This window comes from Dipodomys spectabilis, unplaced genomic scaffold (genome assembly GCF_019054845.1).
Source record: "Dipodomys spectabilis isolate Male_0828 unplaced genomic scaffold, ASM1905484v1 ptg000145l, whole genome shotgun sequence".
NCBI classification, from domain to species: Eukaryota; Metazoa; Chordata; class Mammalia; order Rodentia; family Heteromyidae; genus Dipodomys; species Dipodomys spectabilis.
Window position 1 is genome coordinate 18493208 of NW_024870822.1, and position 18785 is coordinate 18511992.

The 18785-nt window shown below is 35.2% G+C and overlaps 1 protein-coding gene across 14 annotated transcripts in view; it reads left to right on the plus strand.

Moving 5' to 3' along the window:
* Sox6 (SRY-box transcription factor 6) overlaps positions 1–18785 on the plus strand; it is a 375414-nt gene that overhangs the window by 246327 nt on the left and 110302 nt on the right. For 7 of the 14 annotated variants that reach the window (XM_042691570.1, XM_042691569.1, XM_042691576.1 and 4 more), the window contains exon 7: positions 13881–14004. In XM_042691570.1, the coding sequence (XP_042547504.1) occupies positions 13881–14004 (124 nt within the window). The remainder of the gene's footprint in view (positions 1–13880; positions 14005–18785) is intronic. The other 7 variants (XM_042691572.1, XM_042691574.1, XM_042691577.1 and 4 more) reach the window with 1 other exon arrangement.

The following is an 18785-nucleotide window of genomic DNA, read 5'->3' on the forward strand; positions in this document are numbered from 1 at the left end:
CAGAAATAAAAATGTTACGGTCTGGGAAGGTGGCTCGGTGGTAGAGTGCCTGGCATGTATGAGGCTCAGTGGTAGAGTGCATACATGAGGCCCTGGGTTCGATTCCTCAGCACCACATAAGCAGAAAAAGCCAGAAATGGTGCTGCGGCTCAAGTGGTAGAGTGCTAGCCTTGAGCTGAAGAGCTGTGGGACAGCACCCAGGCCCAGAGTTCAGGCTCCATGACCGACAAAAAAAAAAGATATAAAATTTAAAATAAAACACTCTTAAGAAAAAATGAAAAAACAAATATACATAGAAGCTTCAATCAATAAATTCATTTTCCACTGTGATTTCTGATTACTTCTTCTCTTTTCTCATTTCTCTTTGTTATTGAATTTCTACTTATTTTAACCTGATCAGATTGTTCAATTATTAGTTGAATTAAGTTATTGCTAATCAGTATTAAGTAGTGCTATTGTCCTGTTTAATAACAGAGTATCTTGATAAATTCTAATTTCATTTGGCAAATAAGAAATTAGTGTTAATTACTAAAAAAGGAAAGCTAAGAGAAACTTAATTTAACTAGTATTTGGCTGGTTTGTACTACATTTTTCCATTTTAACGATCTTTACTATTAACTTTAACCACAGAAGCATTGTAGATAGCTTGGATTATTTAAAATACCAATATATATTGTACAGAAAGATTGTCTTAAGAATCTACATGCTAACTTTGTCAGTTATGCTTGAGTTGAGTGCCAGTGGCTCACACCTGTAATCCTAGCTACTAAGGAGGCTAAGATCTGAAGATTGCAGTGAAACATCTCCAATAAACCACTCAGAAAACTGCAAGTGGCACTGTGACTCATGTGATAGAGCACTAGGGTTGACCTGAAGAGCTGAGGGACAGAACCCAGGCCAGAGTTCAAGCCCAATGACTGCCAAAAAAAAAAAAAGATGTTTGGAGAAAAGTGTGACAGTTCTATAGTCATTTCCAACCATATTCTTCTCTATAGACATCAAGGAGTGTATGTATTTGAAAGGAATGTGCTTCTGCCGCCTATTGAAGCAATGGGAAAATCATATTTTAGTCAGTCATTGATCAATCAATCACATACTTACACTTTGCTTGGCATATTTGAAGGTACTGCCCCAGGAACATTATTACAATTCTGCGAGATGTTTTCCGCTTGAGAAAATGTCCACATTGTCAGACAATTGAAGTGGCTTTGAAGCTAGTCTTTCCTCTCCTTACTGTACTAAAGTCAGGTTTTCTCTAAGTCTCAATACTAGTACTTTCTCTTAAAACCCTTGCCATCACACTTGGGAAAAGATCCAAATGTTGGTGGTGCTTCATCTTGCCCCAAAAGAACTGAGCTATACCTGACTTTCAATCTTTTCCCAAGTAATTCTCTCTGCTCATCCTGTCTGTCCTTACTAGCCTGGCACCCAAGGCATTGCTGTCTTAGGCATGCACATGTTTCCTACCTGATTGTTTTTCCTTTTCTTTTTTCTTTTGAATTGCTTCTCTATCAGCAAATCTCAGGTAACATCTGATCAGTTCTTTAATTCTGCACTTCATGAACTTCCCAAAGAAGCCGCCTTTGAATATCCCTATCCAAACTAGTTCTTTCTACTCCTGGCGTACTTTCTGTCTGCCCTCTACTTCTCTTAGTCTTTCTTATTATCTTACAGTATTTTTCTTCATATCACTTGTTATCAGCTAGCCTTTATTATATTTATTTATTTTCTTACACATGTATATATACATATATATGTATGCACACAAATATATTCATACATATATACATATGTCCACCCACATACCTATATATATTCCTTTGTGGGTTATCTGTTTCTGTATGTATAGTCAATAATAATATCTGTTGCTACTAACGAATCTAGAATAGTATCAATTATTAAATATTTGTATAATGAATGAGTTAATATATCTATATAAGAGACCTATACAACATAGTATATGTAATGCAAATTTTGACAAAGGAAAGGAAATTCATGTTAGAGAAACTTACAGTGGAGGTGAATTGGTGCGGAACCTTGACAAGTTAGCTAGGTTTGGGAAGGCAATAAATGGGTAGAGCATTCTGTATGGCAAGTGAGAAAACTGTGTGAACAGACTCAAACTATTTAAAGCAAAAGCAGAAAGATTATGCTCCAACATGACAGGAGTGCATACCATTAACATTTGGCTGAAAATAGTAGCATATGTTAAAGCCTGAAAACCCTGAAGGCTATTTTACTTAGGGCTATATAATCATTGTTGACCCTCTTTCTCAATATCCTTTTTTTTAAAAAAAAGTTAAGATCACTTCTCTGGCCTTTCTCCCCAGTCACACAGGCAAGCCCTTTCTCTCATGTTAGGATGGATTCCCAGCAGTCAATATTTAAGACATTTATTCATGTTCTTTACACAAGCCTTCTTAACTTGAAAAGCCTTCTGGTCTCCATGATAGCTTATTCTTTACTGTTTTTCAATAAGTTGTATTATTATTTTAGAAAATTGTATCCCTTCATCTTCTGGTGAGAACGTTTTATCATTGCTGTCAGTAAGGATTATAATTGATGATGAGGAAATTAGTAAAGAAGCTTAGAGACATCTCTTTGAGTTATTCTAAATATGGAAGAATTGCAACAGATGAAACAGGAGTGGCTAAGTCATTAAAACATTTTGAAATAAATGAAGAAAGTCAATTTTATATGTTCTTAACAACTAGGGAATTTCAAAGTTAGACTATGGCATAGCCAAAAGAAGAGCCATCACTATGATGGCATACGTTTGGAACAGATTTATATTCAGATTGCCTCAATTTGAGGCTGGTAAATGATGACAGGAATGTGACTGGATTCAATAGACTTAACAATAATTAGAATTGTTGTAGCTTAGTTTTTAAAAAGATAGAATAAAAGTTTTGAATGAATTTATATAATAAATGTTTGTGGAGACCTACTCTATACAAAGATTTCTACTGAGCCTTGGGGGAAAAACAAAGTCCTTGCCTTTAAGTTGCTTGCACATAATTTTAACAAGACCTGAAGTTTAAAATGTAAACCTGCATTTATGGATGAGAAATTTAATAATTGAACTCTGGTCATTGCTAACAGAATAAGCTTGTATAAAATACTTCAGGGGTAAAAACCAGATTGCCTTCATTACAGGTCAAAAGTTTATGAAAGGTTTATATCTGGATTTGGTTGTTACAAAGAATGGAATGCCACATACTTCACAAATGTTACATGTTTATATGGCATTTATACAAAATTTGAAAAAAATTAATTTTCATCCTGGCAAAACACTTTGATCATTGTGTATTTAATGAGGTTTCCATTTAAGAACAACAATCATTAGTCTCTAATATGTTACATACCTCTCTGGAAATAAGACAAGGTCGAATAGAAACATTCATCTTCACTAGTCTTTGGAAATATCCAAAATAATTGACTAGCTCAGTCTTCTGAGATGGCCTGGTGACCACTAACTGTGACTATTTGCATAATAGTCAACTCTTCACTTCTGTAGTGATAACTGTTTGTATCTGATTAAAATTAAGACTGTTTTAGTTCTCTTGACTTTTCCAGAAGTTGCAAAAATTGAGATTTGCTGTTCTGCTTTAACCAAACAAATGCACACATGGGGATAACAATATGCTGAGTTTATGCAGATTTTACAGCACGAATCTGAATAAAATACCCACTAATAGATCCTTAAGGAGTAATAAACACACATGAATTTTCCTTAGTTGCACTTTAAAGTGATTTTAACATACTACTAGACCTTAACAATAATATTTAATTGACAAGATTATGCATTTGTATGGATTGAAAAGGTGGTAGATATCTAATTCCAAATGAATCATAAATTTTACTTTTGCATAACATGTTTTATTAATTTCTTTATGGCCAGGATATTCTATTTCCCTCCTGGTGAGAGTTTCTTAAAACATAGTAAGAAAATTTAAACACATTTAATTAACATTTTTCATCCTTTTTATAAAGTAACCTGATTTATGTCCTCATAAATACTCTCAATTTTTTTGTGGGATATGGACCACAGAAATATTGTGGAAAAATACCTAATGACTTTTTTGGCTATGATTTTTCATTTTCAAGCAAATCTTTTTCTGTTGACCATATTCCAAAGTAAGCTGCCAAACTGGGTGATATATACTAGTTTGTCAGTGAAAACAACCTAGCAGTACTACCTGATGAAGTAAAGCTAGAGATATATTTATTTTCTAGTTCCTAGCAAGTAACAAACATATAACAATAAGTGCACAATAAATGGCTTTTACAGAGTTAAGATTGGCATTGGTGTCCTGCATGGAACATGTTTCTCAGAGGTCTAAGAGGTCAATACATATGTGTCAAGATCTCCATGTCATGGAATAAGGGACAAATAAGTAAAAGATGGCAGGAAATAAGATTATGTTGGTGTAATCTGTGTTGTTTTCTTTGAAAATCCAGTGTTGAAACTGAACATGTACACATGAATGGAAGATAAAATAGGAAGGCCAAAGTAATGATGCTTGACTGCGGATGATCCTGGTGGATCAAGGCGATGTCTGGCGATTTTACTAACATGCTAATTGAGCAAGTGTATAACATCACATGGAGCATACAAAAAGTAATGTCCTAGCATCTCTCTATGGAAATATACCTGAAGAAGATTTTTAAAACATGAGTATTACTCCTCATCATGCTCTTACTTGCAAAGAGAATTTCTTTCCTGCGAGAGAGCTAGAAAGTGCTAGACTGTGAAGTAGATTTTGAAAAACTATCTTAATAACTCACCCAGAAAATAGCTTTATTTTGTTTGCATGCTTTATTCCTGTTAGTGGGAGTAGGGACAGAATGAAGCCAGTGGCAAGGTGTTTCAAAAGAAGGCTTATTCCTGTTACCCTGTCTACTAAGGAAGCAGAATAAAAGGAGTTAATGCTTTGTGAAAACTCCAAGCCAAAAATTCATGTGACCCAATCTCAACTAATGAAAAGCTGAATGCAGGGTTATGTATTTTTCATCCTAGTGATATGGGAAGTGTAAGCAAATGGATGGTGGTCTAGGTATAAATGTTAGACTTTATTCAAAAAATTAAAGCAAAAAGGGCTGGTGGCTTGGCTCAAGGTATAAAGCACCTGCCTGTTAAGAGCAAGGCCCTGAGTTCAAACCTCAGTATTATTAAAAAAAAAAAAAAACTAAGAGGGACAAAAGATACATCCTTTTCCATTTCTCCTGTAAATATTTCAGATATTGTTAAACATATTTAATAGCCTAGTGAAGAACTATTTTCCTTCTTTAAAGTAACTTTTTATTATGATGTAATAGCTCTTCATTTCTCACTAAAGCAAATGACTTTGAAATACTACAGTATGATTTTTCAAAAGAATATTTAAGCTATAGAATTTGTTTGTTTTACTTCTTCAGGGGTCATCTTTAGTGTGAATCTTAAAGAATGCTGTAATAGTACACAAAATTTCTGAAGATATTCATTATATTAAAAACAAGTAGTTAATAATGGTAACATACTAGTGTCTCTGAGAAAAGAAAGAAGGGAGGAGGAGACAGAGGAGAGGGTTGAGAACACAAGAGAATGGAGAGGGAAAGCAAGGAGTAGAGACATAGTATCATACCAACAACAAAGAAACAGAAGTAAGTAAAGAATGTTTTCCAGGTATAGTTATATTAGTTATATACTGTATATACATCGGGTAGTGATGAGAAATGTCTGGGAATATTTCTAGGAAATATGTGTCCTAAATTTGCTCCATAGAATTTCAGTTTGATAATCTTCTGCTTGGTGTTAACTAGATTTGCAAGAAATAGTATTTGCTATACTTTGTTAGGTAATAGCAGCTAGAGATATGCTAATTGTTACAACTATAAACCAAAGTTATATCAAGATGTATTTAAAAAACATTCTTAAGTTTTCTTTTGGAACAAGAGCATTACAGTTCTGTGTCTTCTGCAGTTGTATTAATAAAATTATCCTATGGAAGCTGGACACTGGTGGCTGACACTTACAATCTTGATGCTAAGATCTGAGGATCATAGTTTGAAGCTAGCCCAGATGGGCAAGTTCACAATACATTTATCTTCAAATAACCACCAGAAAACTGGAAGTGAAAGAAAAGAAACTTGAAGTAGAACCACTGGCTTTAAGTGGTAGTATGCTAACCCTTAAGCATAAAAAGCTAACGCAGAGTGTTCAGACCCTAAGTTTAAACTCCGCTATTGGCACAGCACACACAAAATACCCTGTGGGACCCTGTAATAAGAGCAGTTCTTAGATCCTTAATATTTACCTCTCAACCACTGATCACTTCTTCCAAAATGACTTCTATGTTCTTGTCTTTAAGACACAGGCAATGGGGCAGGTACCAGCCATTCAGGATACTCAATTTACTTAGCAAGAAATAATTTGTGAGTTAAAATAACTAGCGAGTAACCAAGAATTCAGTATATAATTTAAGATTCTTCTGTATCCTTCAGGCTATGGTCAAGCAAGAGTCAGTTTCCTGACTACTAGATTATGCTTTGTAAAGAAGAAAGGAGCAGTCATACCCTTTAGATAGATTTAACAATAAAAAGATTGAAACTAAGAATTTCTGTTAAGAAATTGATTTGTGTTGTCTAGAGACCTTTTCCTCTCTAACTTTCCAAAATTAACTGAGGTCCATGTACTGTGGTTAGGCATGCATTTTTTGGTAGAAGAAGATACTTCCCTGATCTTGAAAGATTTTCATACAAGGCTTTTGGGTCCTTTATTGCTTGTATTCCAATTGCCTCAGCTTTTATAATGATAACACTATATAACACTTTTTTTTAGTAAAAATATAGATATTCATGTCTTAATATTTCTTCGGAAAATGGTTTCTAAGGTGCAGCCTACAAGTTTATTTTACATGTGACCACCTAGTTAATTAAATTAGTTAAGGTATTATGTTGATTGTCTTTAAGTAGTTGTATAAAGAGGTTCCAACTCAACGTAACAGTTTGTGAGTACAGTACATCCTGACTGATGTCACCTCTTCCATTTGTCTTTATGGGGGAGAGAGGTTGCTTCCATCAAAATGATGTCATATTAATAAGGAACCTGTCAAATTATAAAGTTTACTCAAATTTCCTTTCCTTTCTCTTTCCTGTGGTTGTTAACTTGATTTCTTCTTCTTATACGTTATTTAATTGAGTTAATGAAATGTACACAAAGCAAAAAGAATGGCTATTAAAGAAATGCACCCCCTTCCCCTGTTTCTGTCTGCACTACATATCCCAACATCCAATTACAATCTCTTTCTCCCTCCCTCCATCTTTCTTTTGTCTCTCTTTATTTCCTGTCATGGTGTACACATATCTGATGCATTTCATCCAGTATATGGAAGATTTCTCCACTTAAGCCACACAAGAAATGATTTTCTAGAAATAAAGCATTACTTTTCTCACTTGGTTGTTGTCTTTCACTCAGTTAAAGGACATTAATATGCACACGATTTTCTGTACAAATACTGCCTATCACTAAAAGAAGTTAAATAATCATGAAAGAGAAAATGAGCCCCCCTGAGTGCCACTCTGTTTGCATATTAGCATGTAGCCAGGTCTCTGCCAAGTTGCTCTCTGACTGACTGCTGCAGATGCTCTTTCTCAAGTATTCTGAGTCACATCTTTAGTGCAAGTCTTCAGGGACAAACAATAGCACCTGTTCCTCACAAGATATCAGGCTAGTTAGCCCATTCATGTATCTTTAATGAAGCTCTGGGGCAGATGGCAAAAAATGGCATCATCAACAACTTAGCACAGAGAAAACAAAGGCGATAAGTGTTGATGCAACAATGCTGTTTTATGAATTGGAGGAGACAGAACTGAAGTGTTTCCCACCCATCTGCTGCTGTCTTGACGCTCTAAAAGATGCAAGGAGCACCCTCAATTAAATTTCTAGGCATGTAGCTATCAGATCATGAACGTATTCCTCACCTCTCCAAAAGTGAAACTCTTTGGTCAAGGATTGTGGAAATCTAGAATAAATGGACAGTTGTGCCTTGGAGATAGGATTCCTTTCACGATGCACTAAGCTTTGCCCACAGTGATGTTCCTGGTTTCTCATTAGTCATTCAGTACCCAGCCAATTAGTGTTTACTTACAAAGCAATAAAAATAATACAACTTCCATGCTGAGATATATTTTGGCCACATCATTTTTCTTTGTACTAATAAAATCAGGTTGTCTTTTTTTTATAGGACAATTAAAGAATGTGCTTAGGGAAAGTTCCAATTTCAAGAAAAAAATAGATGGATGCTATTTGAAATTTTGATAACTTCTTGAGAAAGACATGTGGAGACTGGTTACTCTTTGATGGAGTGAGAAGAATTCCATTTTTTTTTAATTCTTTAGTAAAATCTTTAGTAAAATCTTTCTGAGAGTTGCTGTTTTCCTAGTATATCAACAAATGGGAACTATGATGATGGGAAGTAGGGATAGGAAAGGAAGGACCATCCACAGAACAAGGTGTAGCTTTTGTATTTTCAAAAGTTTATATCTGCTCTGACGATTGGTATGCATTACAATGATCTTTTCTAAAAAATAATTTCCATAAGAGGAATGTATGTGGATGCTACCTCTTGCTATTCATTTCTGTCTCACATTGGACTAATAAACTTCTAGCACACACAATAAACGAACCATGAAAAAGGAGTAGTTACTATCAGGCTTTATACTCAGAGGTCATTGAAATATATTGGTTAGCTTTCTGCAGAAAATGGGAGTTTGGTTGATCCTTGATTATTTTTTAAGATACAGTAGGTTTAGCACATGGGAGAATCTGAATAAGATCAATATTTGGGTTGCTATATTGCAAAATATTATAATATTTTGCAAGATGTTATCACGGTTAAGATGGGTTAAAGGTTCAGGTGACCTCACTGCATTGCTACAAATACATGTAAATCTACAATTTTATTGATAAAAGCATGTCAGTAATTGCTATCACAAAGAATGACTTTCCTTATCTCACTTTGATCTGTTTAGTTCACACTTGTAATCCTAGCTACTGAGGAGGCTGAGATTTGAGGATTGAAGTTTGAAGCCAGCCTAGGCAGGAAAGTCCATGAGGCTTTTATATCCAATTAACTACTTAAAAGCTGAAAGTAGAGCTGAAACTCAAAATGGTACAGTGCTAGCCTCTAGCCAAAAATCTCAGGGACTGTATGTAGGCCCTGAGTTCAAACCCCAGGACCAGCATTCCCGCCTCCACCCATAAAAAGTATGCACATGGACATTGAGTTAAAATAACACAAAACACTTTGATCCTGATCTGGACTGGGAACTGAAACCTAGCACTTTTTAATGGACAGTTATTTAACTAACTCTTATAACTTTGTCTTTCCCGTTGATTAAGTAAGTACCTCATGGGGTTTTCAGGATTAAGTGAGATACAGCATGCAATTACTTTTCCAGTACTAAATGTATAGGAAACACTAAAAAATATTAACTATAGTAGTTATTATTATTATTACTGTTGTTATCAGCCTCATTTCTACTGCTTCCATAAGGAAAACTAAAAGGGAGCTTTTCATCACCGGTGCTCAGCCTAGATTTTAAGAATTTGCTGGATGGATCTTCTAGCTAGATTTTAATAAAGGGTATTCTGAAATTTTACACCATAATTCTATTTAAAATAAGATATAATTTGAACTAAATGACCAATGATAATGAATATACTATAATAAATGGAATTACTGACAGTAAACATTGAGAACAAGAATGTTCTGGATAAAAGAACATTGGAAAGCATTTATAGTATCCAAATTCCGGAACTGCATCCAAAAATATACCTCTGATATGCAAAATTGCTTTCAACTGCAAACTTCCAGGTTTTCTCTGCTAAATTAATTTCTTCCTTTCCTATCACCGATTTCCCTTTTCTCTTGCTGAAGTCCCAGTGATGTAGTAGAAAAGCATTGGGTATGGTGAGTGATAGTTCTGGACTGTAGTTCCAAGTCTGTCATAGTGCAACTTTAGCCTTATGTATATCTTCTATCTCTTCTATCCATCTCTTTTCTATTGGGAAATTATGAGGTTTGGACTTAACAATTATCAAAATGTGGTTGCTGGACCAGCAGGATCAACTTCATTTAGGAACTTGTTAAAAATGTCCACACTCCAGCTCTGTTGGAGGATTCAAGTGTGTGAAAATGGGGCCACTTAAGAAGCCCTCTAGTTTGTCCTAGTTACACTAAAGTTTTAAGATTACTGCTTTAGATTAAATTTCTACCTAAAATTTGAGTTGTTAGACCCCATCTCAAGAGTTTTTCATTGAGTAGGTATGGAATGGAGCTTGAAATTTTGCTTTTTTAAAACAGTTCTTGGGCTGGGAACGTGGCTTAGTGGCAGAGTGCTTGCCTAGTATGCATGAAGCCCTGCGTTTGAGTCCTCAGTACCATATAAAAAAAGAAAGCCGGAAATGGCTCTGTGGCTCAAGTGATAGAATGTTAGTCTTGGGCAAAAGAAGCTCAAGGATAGTGCCCAGGCCCTGAGTTCGAGCCCCAGGACTGGGGAAAAAAAAAACAAAAAACAGTTCTCGTAGTTGTTTTGAAAACAAGTCAGATCATCTCTCAACTTTATGATTCTATCCTTTCTTGCTTTCACAATGTCTTCTATCCTCTCCTTTTTTAATAGAGTCTTAACATGTTGGCTCAGGACATGTTGGCAGCCAGGACAAAACCACATACAAACAAAAGGACTGAGGGTGTGGCTCAAGTGATAGAGCTCTTGCTCATCATGCCCAAAGTTCTGAGTTCAATACTCAGTACTGCCAAAAGAAAAAAAATATGTCTCTGGATAATAATAAAGTTGTTGACATAGCTTGCCTTATAGAATATTACAGAGAGAAAGGAACTTCCCAATTCTTACAGTACATGTTAATATGGAACACTTGTAATTTTTTGTCATTACAAATGACTAAAGCTCCTAACTACTTGAGAGGATAGAACTACATCGGGAGGGTCTTCATTTACAGCCAGTAAAATGGAAAAATTCACAAGACTCCTTGAAAACCCACCGCGAGGCATAATGATGCACACCAGTCATCCCAAACTACATGGAAGGCTGAGAACTGGAGGATCTCAGTTCTAGGCTAGCCTGTATAGAAAAGTCCACATGATTCCATCGCCATGATCAGAGGCTGGACTAAGTGGCAGGCTCCTGTTATCCTAGCAATGATGGGAAGCCTAAGTAGGCAGATCATGGATATGAAGCACATGTCTAGGTTAGAGACATGACCCTATCCTAAGGTAATCAGCAAAAATAAGGTTGGAGGCAAGGCTCATGGTGGAGAACTACAGCTTAGCAAACATGATCTCCTGACTTCAAACCCTAGCACCACAACAAAATCAAGGAAAACCCAATCCTAGCAATTTTCTTAGTTATATACATAAAAATGGACACTTACAAAGGAGACAATTTTGGACAGCCAGCCAGATGCAAGAATTAAGGTCTGGTTCCTAGTTGCCATTTATCTCTTTTGTTTTCTTACCAGCTGAAGAGCTTTAGTGACCACTGTAAAACTAAATTTGTTTTCTTAAATGCTGTCTAATATGTAACACTAAAGACCCTGAGTTACTTCTTCAAATGATCTTTGTAAGCTCTCTTCTTTTTTCATGGTTTTCTAGAAACTTGGGATGAGATAATGCTCTGGGAGGCATGGTTGTCTGCTAGGAACATGACCAGCCTCCGCTTGCCAAACTGGATTGTTTAGTTGGTTCATGTTTTCTCTCTTGGCTTGAAGTATGGCTAAGACTTACTGGGTGTGCTTATCAGTAATTTGATCATTTTCAAATACTGGATATGCAAACTACACACAAAAAAGTAAGGAACTAATCTTTACTGTGACATTACATTACTATTATGTCAGTCACTATATCATAAGCTTTACTTGTCTTGTGTATTTGTTTCTCACAATAACCAGGTGAAGATCACCTTATATCTTCTCTCTCAGGCTTAATATCCCAGTTTCTCTGGCTACTTCTAAAGATCCCTAGCAGAGTTTAACACCTTAGCAAATAATGGTTGGATGAAAGATGGAAAGAATAAATAAATACGATGCCCAGACTTTTTGTGCCCCTTGCTAAGGCATTAGGCAGCCATAATGTGTTCTAGGTACATACTGGGGCTAGACTTCTAGAGGAACATAAAAGCATTTCCTGCACTGCGCTCTCACTCTGAACCCTGGTCAACCACAAAGAATGGCATTTTGTTTTATGGCTTAGAACAGTGCTCTCATCTTTGACATTTTAGGTTTGTATTTGCTCACAACAAGCTGGAGTTGATCAGCAAACCCATTGCTTTTCTCCAAGGTTAAAGGCGAGACCTGGGCACTAGGGGATCAGCTCCAATTTAAGCAGAATAAGTCTGTACTCTAAGGCACAAAACTTAGGCTTACCTCAGCTAAAATGGAAGAAATAGCTGCTCAAAGCTAGTTTCTTTCACGCCCCACTGGCAAGGTAGTAATTGCACAAAGACCTTTTTATTATAAGTTGATTTTTCCTGAGAAATGAATTCAGAAAAATACTTTAAAGTGTTTATTTTTTGCTTGCCCTTTATTAACCCACATCTTAGGGTTTTCCCTAGAGAAAAACGGTTGGTAAATGAAACCTCTCAGAAGCATTTCTGCATGGTGTCCCCCACTGGGGAGAGAACAGGGACAGGACAGGGCAAGTTGGTGCTATTTGTACAGGGTCATCAGCTAGGATATGGAATTTTGCCTAAAGAGGAGATTTAGGAATTTAGACAGGGGAAGGGATTGGGGTTGATACAGTTACTGGTAAATGTTTATATCTTAAATAGATTAGTATGCAGCCCTTTTAATACCTGTAACAAGCCCAAAGATCCTGTGTGAATGAGAATCACCTCTTCTGGTGCATCTTTGTTTTGTATTTTACATGAGGGAAGTCCTGTAGTTTACACTATAAAATTGTGCCCTCTAAGCCAGGACAAAGCTTTGTGTCATGCTCTCCTAGAATCAAGGCAAGCATGCACATAGTAAGGAAGGGAGCTAAGGAATTAAAATGTAATTTCCACAAGCATAATTCTGTCATAGCTCTTATTTTCTTTATATGGAATACAAATACTGATATAGAGTGAAGATTTTCTATTTTGCATTTTTGTGCTCTTTGATACATTTATTGAGGTCAAATGAAATTTGATATAGTAGGATTTATTATGAAATGCTCTCTGAATACAACTCCATAATTACCTTGCTACATGGTAGTACATAAAACTGTAAAACTGCTTAGCCAGACAAGCAATTTATATGTTACATCGAGGTGTGTATGGCAAAGAATATTAGTTTAATTGGGAACCACGATGTGGTAGCCTTAAATCTGAAGAGCTATATGTTTACTATAATGCAGCGAGGCTTTGGAATAAGATATCTAAAAGGGGAAGATACAGCCTTTGGAATACATAACAATTAGATATTATTTTCTGTCCAAGGGTACTGAATGCTATTTTAAAAATAAAGCATAGAATGCAAAATGGGTGAAAGGGCAAACCTCTCAATATTGTAGGAAAAGAAGCAAACTTATTTCCTATAGCTCTGTGCTTAAAAGAAAGAAAATAAAAGGAAAATAAATCAAGAAAAAAACAAAGCCACAAACTACTGTCCACTGGAAGTAGAGACAAGGCCAATTTAAGTAAAGTTATATCCCTGGTAGGTTAATAACCTCTGAAAAAAGAGATCTGGTAGACTTTGTCTGAGTTTTTTCAGCTTGCAAATCTGGAATGAGGTTAGAGGTGGGTGGCTAGCAAGGTACCTAGACATCACTAGGAGTGAAAAAAACAAATGCTTCTTGGCACACATTTGCTCTCTGTCTGACCATAGGCTCTCTTCTGTTTAGCAGGTTCAGGGTCACATGCCTCCGCTCATGATCCCAATTTTTCCACATGACCAGCGGACCCTGGCAGCAGCTGCTGCCGCCCAACAGGGATTCCTCTTCCCCCCTGGAATAACATACAAACCAGGTAAGTAGAGAAAGCCAGAGATTTTACATTCTTTTGGCAATGTTCAGATCCACATGTTTCTGCTTAGCAGTCACAACAAACATAGGAACATGCAAGGGGGACTGCAGATTTTTTAAAAAATCATGGAAGCTTCTCTTAAAGTAAATTAGAATTGAGAAGAGCAAGAATCGGAATAAACGAACTGGTTGCTAACACTTTTAGTTTCTGTTCTTCTTGAGATTGCTCCGAATTCACAGATAAAATTTCCTAGAAAATGTTGGTCAGCTTTCTCTCAGAACTTTACAATGAATAATTGTCTCTAGTTAAAGATTTTTTTTTAACTCCCACAAGCCTTTGTCCTCTGGGAAGCTGGTCACATCCAATATAAAATATGTTATTGCTATTTTTTTTCTGTCAGATTTCCCTTAGAAAAAATGTTTTGGGCTGATTTAATTAGTTTACAACTAATAGGTAGATTTATAAAAATAAAGTCTGAATAATGAAGTATTTAGTAATATTTTTCATTCATCTTTGAACCTCAAAAACAGGTCACATAACCTTGCAATGAAATATGATTTAGCAAATGTTATGATTTTTCTTTATTCCTGTGAGTTTGCTGGACTCCTGGGGAATTCAATTAGGGACATAATGGTTTGAAGCTTCTTTCAGAGCCTCCTTGTAAACAGGGCTTTAAATGTTTAAAGATAGGTTGCCAAAGGAATCCAGTGTAAGAAGATAGTCAAGTAAATAGAAGTCAACCTTAATTTCATTTGTGCATTCTTTGTAAGTGACCTCAGCTCAGAAGTAGTGACCTTGTTCCACTCATTAATAATTTTTGTGTCAAGTTCTTTTTACCACATTAACCTGACTATATTAACTACCAAGTCTGAATGTAACAGATCTAAGTATAGTGATTTCTTTGTATATGTGACATAAAATGAGCAAAAAAATTTTAGTATGTTTTGAGCAATAAAATATAAATCATTTCACTAAAATTCTAAAGAAGTTTACTAAAAAACACAGAAACAAACAGTTTTATGTCCATTTTAATTGCTTGCTACCATGTATGCTCTTTTGCATTTCGTAGAGGACTCTCTTCCTTGCAAGAAGATGATGTCTGTGACAAAACTTAAATGATTCAAGGAATAGAGGTGTTAACGGATTGGCTAATTTAAAGGCTGATTGATATTCAAATATAAATAAATCAAAGCTAATACACTTTGAGCATCTCTAATTTGAACATCCAGAATGCTCTCATATCTAAAATGTCTAGGTGAAAAAGTGCAAAATCTTTTCTTCTAACATTTTTTAAATTAAAACTTTCAAAATCCTTTCTTCTAACTTTTTTTGAAATACATAATTCTAGATAATAATAGCTGTATCACCCTACTGAGCAATAGACCACCAGATCTTTTTTTTTCCACCTGTGACTTAGTATCTATAGCTTGAACTTTCCCCATCCCGTTTTCTTCATCCTTTCCTCAGTCTCTGGTAACCACGAGCCTACCTACAACTTCTGTAAGAACAACATTTTTATTCAGATTGCAAAGATGAGTGAGATCATGAAGTACATATCTTCCTTTTGCTTCACATAATGATTGCTAGTTCCATGTATGTTGTTACAAATGATAGACTTTCCTGTCTGTCTTATGGCTAGTGTTCTATTGTGTACATGTGTCTCCCACATGTCCTTTATCCATTCATCAGGTGGTGAATGCTTAGATTCTGCCAACTTTATTTCAGCAATGTTGTTATCAAGGCATAAATTGTTCATATCCTGGGGTTAGATTTTAACCCAGGTATTTAATTCTTTGTTACTATTATAAATAGAATTTCTTTATTAGTTTTCTTTGGGGTTGTTTTATAGCCTGTATATAAAAATGCAACTTTTCTAATACCCTGTAAGTTTACTAATTTTTTTTATCTCTACTATCTTTCTCATAGTCTTTTAGGCATATTTTTCTATGAACCAGCCTATTTTCTCTTTAAACAGAAATAATTTTACCCATTTTCCAGTTTAAATTCATTTCATATCTTTTTCTTGTCTATTAACACTGACTGGAATTTCCAGTACAACACTGAATAGAAGAAGTAAAAGTAATAACCACTGTCTCATTCTTTAGTTTAGGGAGAAAAGTTTTAGGCTTACACCAACCAAATTAGCTGAGTCTTTAACACTTGGTGATGCTGAAAATTTTTTCTCCTATTCATATTGGATTTTGAAAATGACTTTTTTTTACATCATTTGAAGTGATCCTGTGTTTTTTGTTCTGTTAATTAAATGTATTGTATTGATTTGATTATGTTGAACCACCTTGGTATTCCTAGGATAATTGCTACTTTGTTATGGTGAATAATACTTCTAATATGCTATTGGATTTAATTTGGTAATGTTTCGCTGAGGATTTTACACATATTTACAAGAGGTGTTAGTCTTTAATTTTCTTTTGCTATGATGTATTTCTCTGGAATCAAGGTATTCTTGGCCTCAGAGAACATATTTATTTATTTATTTTGGAAAAGTTTGAGAAAGATTGATATTATTTCTTCTTTAAGCATCTTGTAGAATTCATAGTGAAGCAATGTGGATCAGGGCTTTTCTTTGTTAGAAAGATTTTTATTACTCATTCAATCTCTTTACTTGCTATAAGTTGTTGAGATTTCCTATTTCAGCTTGAGTCAGTTAGTTAATTTGTGTGTTTCAAGAAATTTTTCTCTTTCTTCTAAGTTATTTAATTGTTTGGTGTACAATCATTATGATTGTCCTGTTGCTTCTTTTATTGTTTACTATTTTTCTGCCAAGATACATACCATATGTATATGAACAATTTTCATAACTCTCAGATCTAGATTGAAGTAAGTGGTCTTATCTCTATTATTAAGTTAAAAGAAGACACTAAAATATTAAATCAATGTATTATGACATATGATTCATAACAGAATTATATCTACCTGTATATGTATAAAAACTTAAATATTAAATTTGCTTATTAGGAATTCACATCTAGAAAATAGTGGAGGTGCAGTTAAGACCTAAATTCTGTAATTTGGTACTTTCAACTTGAGGATATGGTCTATGTGTGATCTTAAGAAAATTTAACTTTTATAAGAGAAAAATATAATTTTTATGTGTGAGGATATCTAAATAATAAAGCCAGCCATTTCTGTCTTCCCAAGTGTTTCAAAGCAGAGATATGTAACCACTCTATGAATATTTATATCTACTTGGAACCAAAGAATTTTGTAACTCTTTCATTAGCATGTTCAGTTTTCAATGAGAATGCTGAGATTCTAAAGGAAGTTTTGTGTTCACTTAACTTTATGAACTTAAGAATTATTTTAACGGTGTTTTCGCTTGAATATGGAGGCTATGTAATTTATGAGCTTGTAATTTAAGGCTTGAAGGTTTTCTTGAGATTTCAGTACTGAAGATTGAACTCACAGACTTGCACTGCCAAGTAAGTGCTCTACTACTTGAGCCATACTTTTAGCTCTTTTTGTGCTTTTTTTTGTTTTGGTCAGTCGTGGGGCTTGAACTCTGAGCCTGGGCGCTGTCTCTCAGCACTTCAGCTCAAGGCGAGCGCTCTCCCACTTGAGCCATTGCACCACTTCCTGTGTTCTGAGTGGTTTTTTGGAGATAAGAGTCTTATTGAATTTCCTGCCTGGTCTGGCTTTGAACTGTGATCCTCAGATCTCAGCCTCCTGAGTAGCTAGGACTACAAGCATGAGCCACCAATGCCCAGCTTATGTGCTGTTTTCATTTGAGGAACTATCTTGAGTTTTATGTCCAGGCCACTTGGACCATGATCCTCCCACTTGTGCTTCTCTATGTTGCCGGGGATGACAGATACATGCCATTCTACCCAGACATTGTTGTTTCATCTCTAGCTGGGCTAGCAGGTGCAAGCCATAATGCTCAGCCATTGGTTGAGTCTCTCAAACTTCTTTTTTCCCTAGGTTTGGCTTTTGAACCCTATTCTTTTAATCCCAGGCTCTCAAGTACCTGGCATTAAGGGCTTGAGCTACTGTACCTAGCCAAGACCTACCTGAACTTTGAGTTCAGATGATCTTAGAAAAAAATTGGGGGCCAAGAATGTTTTCATCATTGATATTCTTAGATGATTAGAGAAGAAAAAATCAGAAAAATAAGAGTATGATGATCTCAGTAATCTATATTATTATCCTTTCAAAATTTTTGTTCTCAGAACAAATTGAAGATTTCATTTTAGTTTTTTAGTCCAAAGTCCTAACTTTTGCTACAGTGTAAAGATAAATCCAGACTTAGTACATTCACGTTTTCGGACAGTCACTAAGAATTTGGAGTTCTGACTCCTACTTGTGTGTGTGTGTGTGTGTGTGTGTGTGTGTGTTTCCTTTTCTTCTCCTCTGAAAGACTCTAAATGATTCCTACAATATATTAGCATCCAAAGTTAGTATCTCAGGATCTATGACTCTCCCAGTCATACTTGTTTTTTTGAAGAATGCAAGTTAATTAGAAAGACTTTTACCCAGCCAATTTTTTTTGTTCTTTTAAGAAAGTGGAATTTATGTCTAAACTATGCCAATTAGGAGTATTCTTGCAGAAGACAGCATGAGTCTTGGTTGAAGTTTCATTTCCTATTAAGTTCTGGATTCATTTCTCTCTAAAATTTAACAATTTACATTCTCTCATTTAGGACTTTTGTTGTGATGCCAGAGGAACATATATTATTCTGATAAGTGAAACTAATGTTAAGCAACTTTTCCATAGATTAAAAAAATTGTTTTATATTTGTTCTGTAATCTTCAGATAAAAACAAATT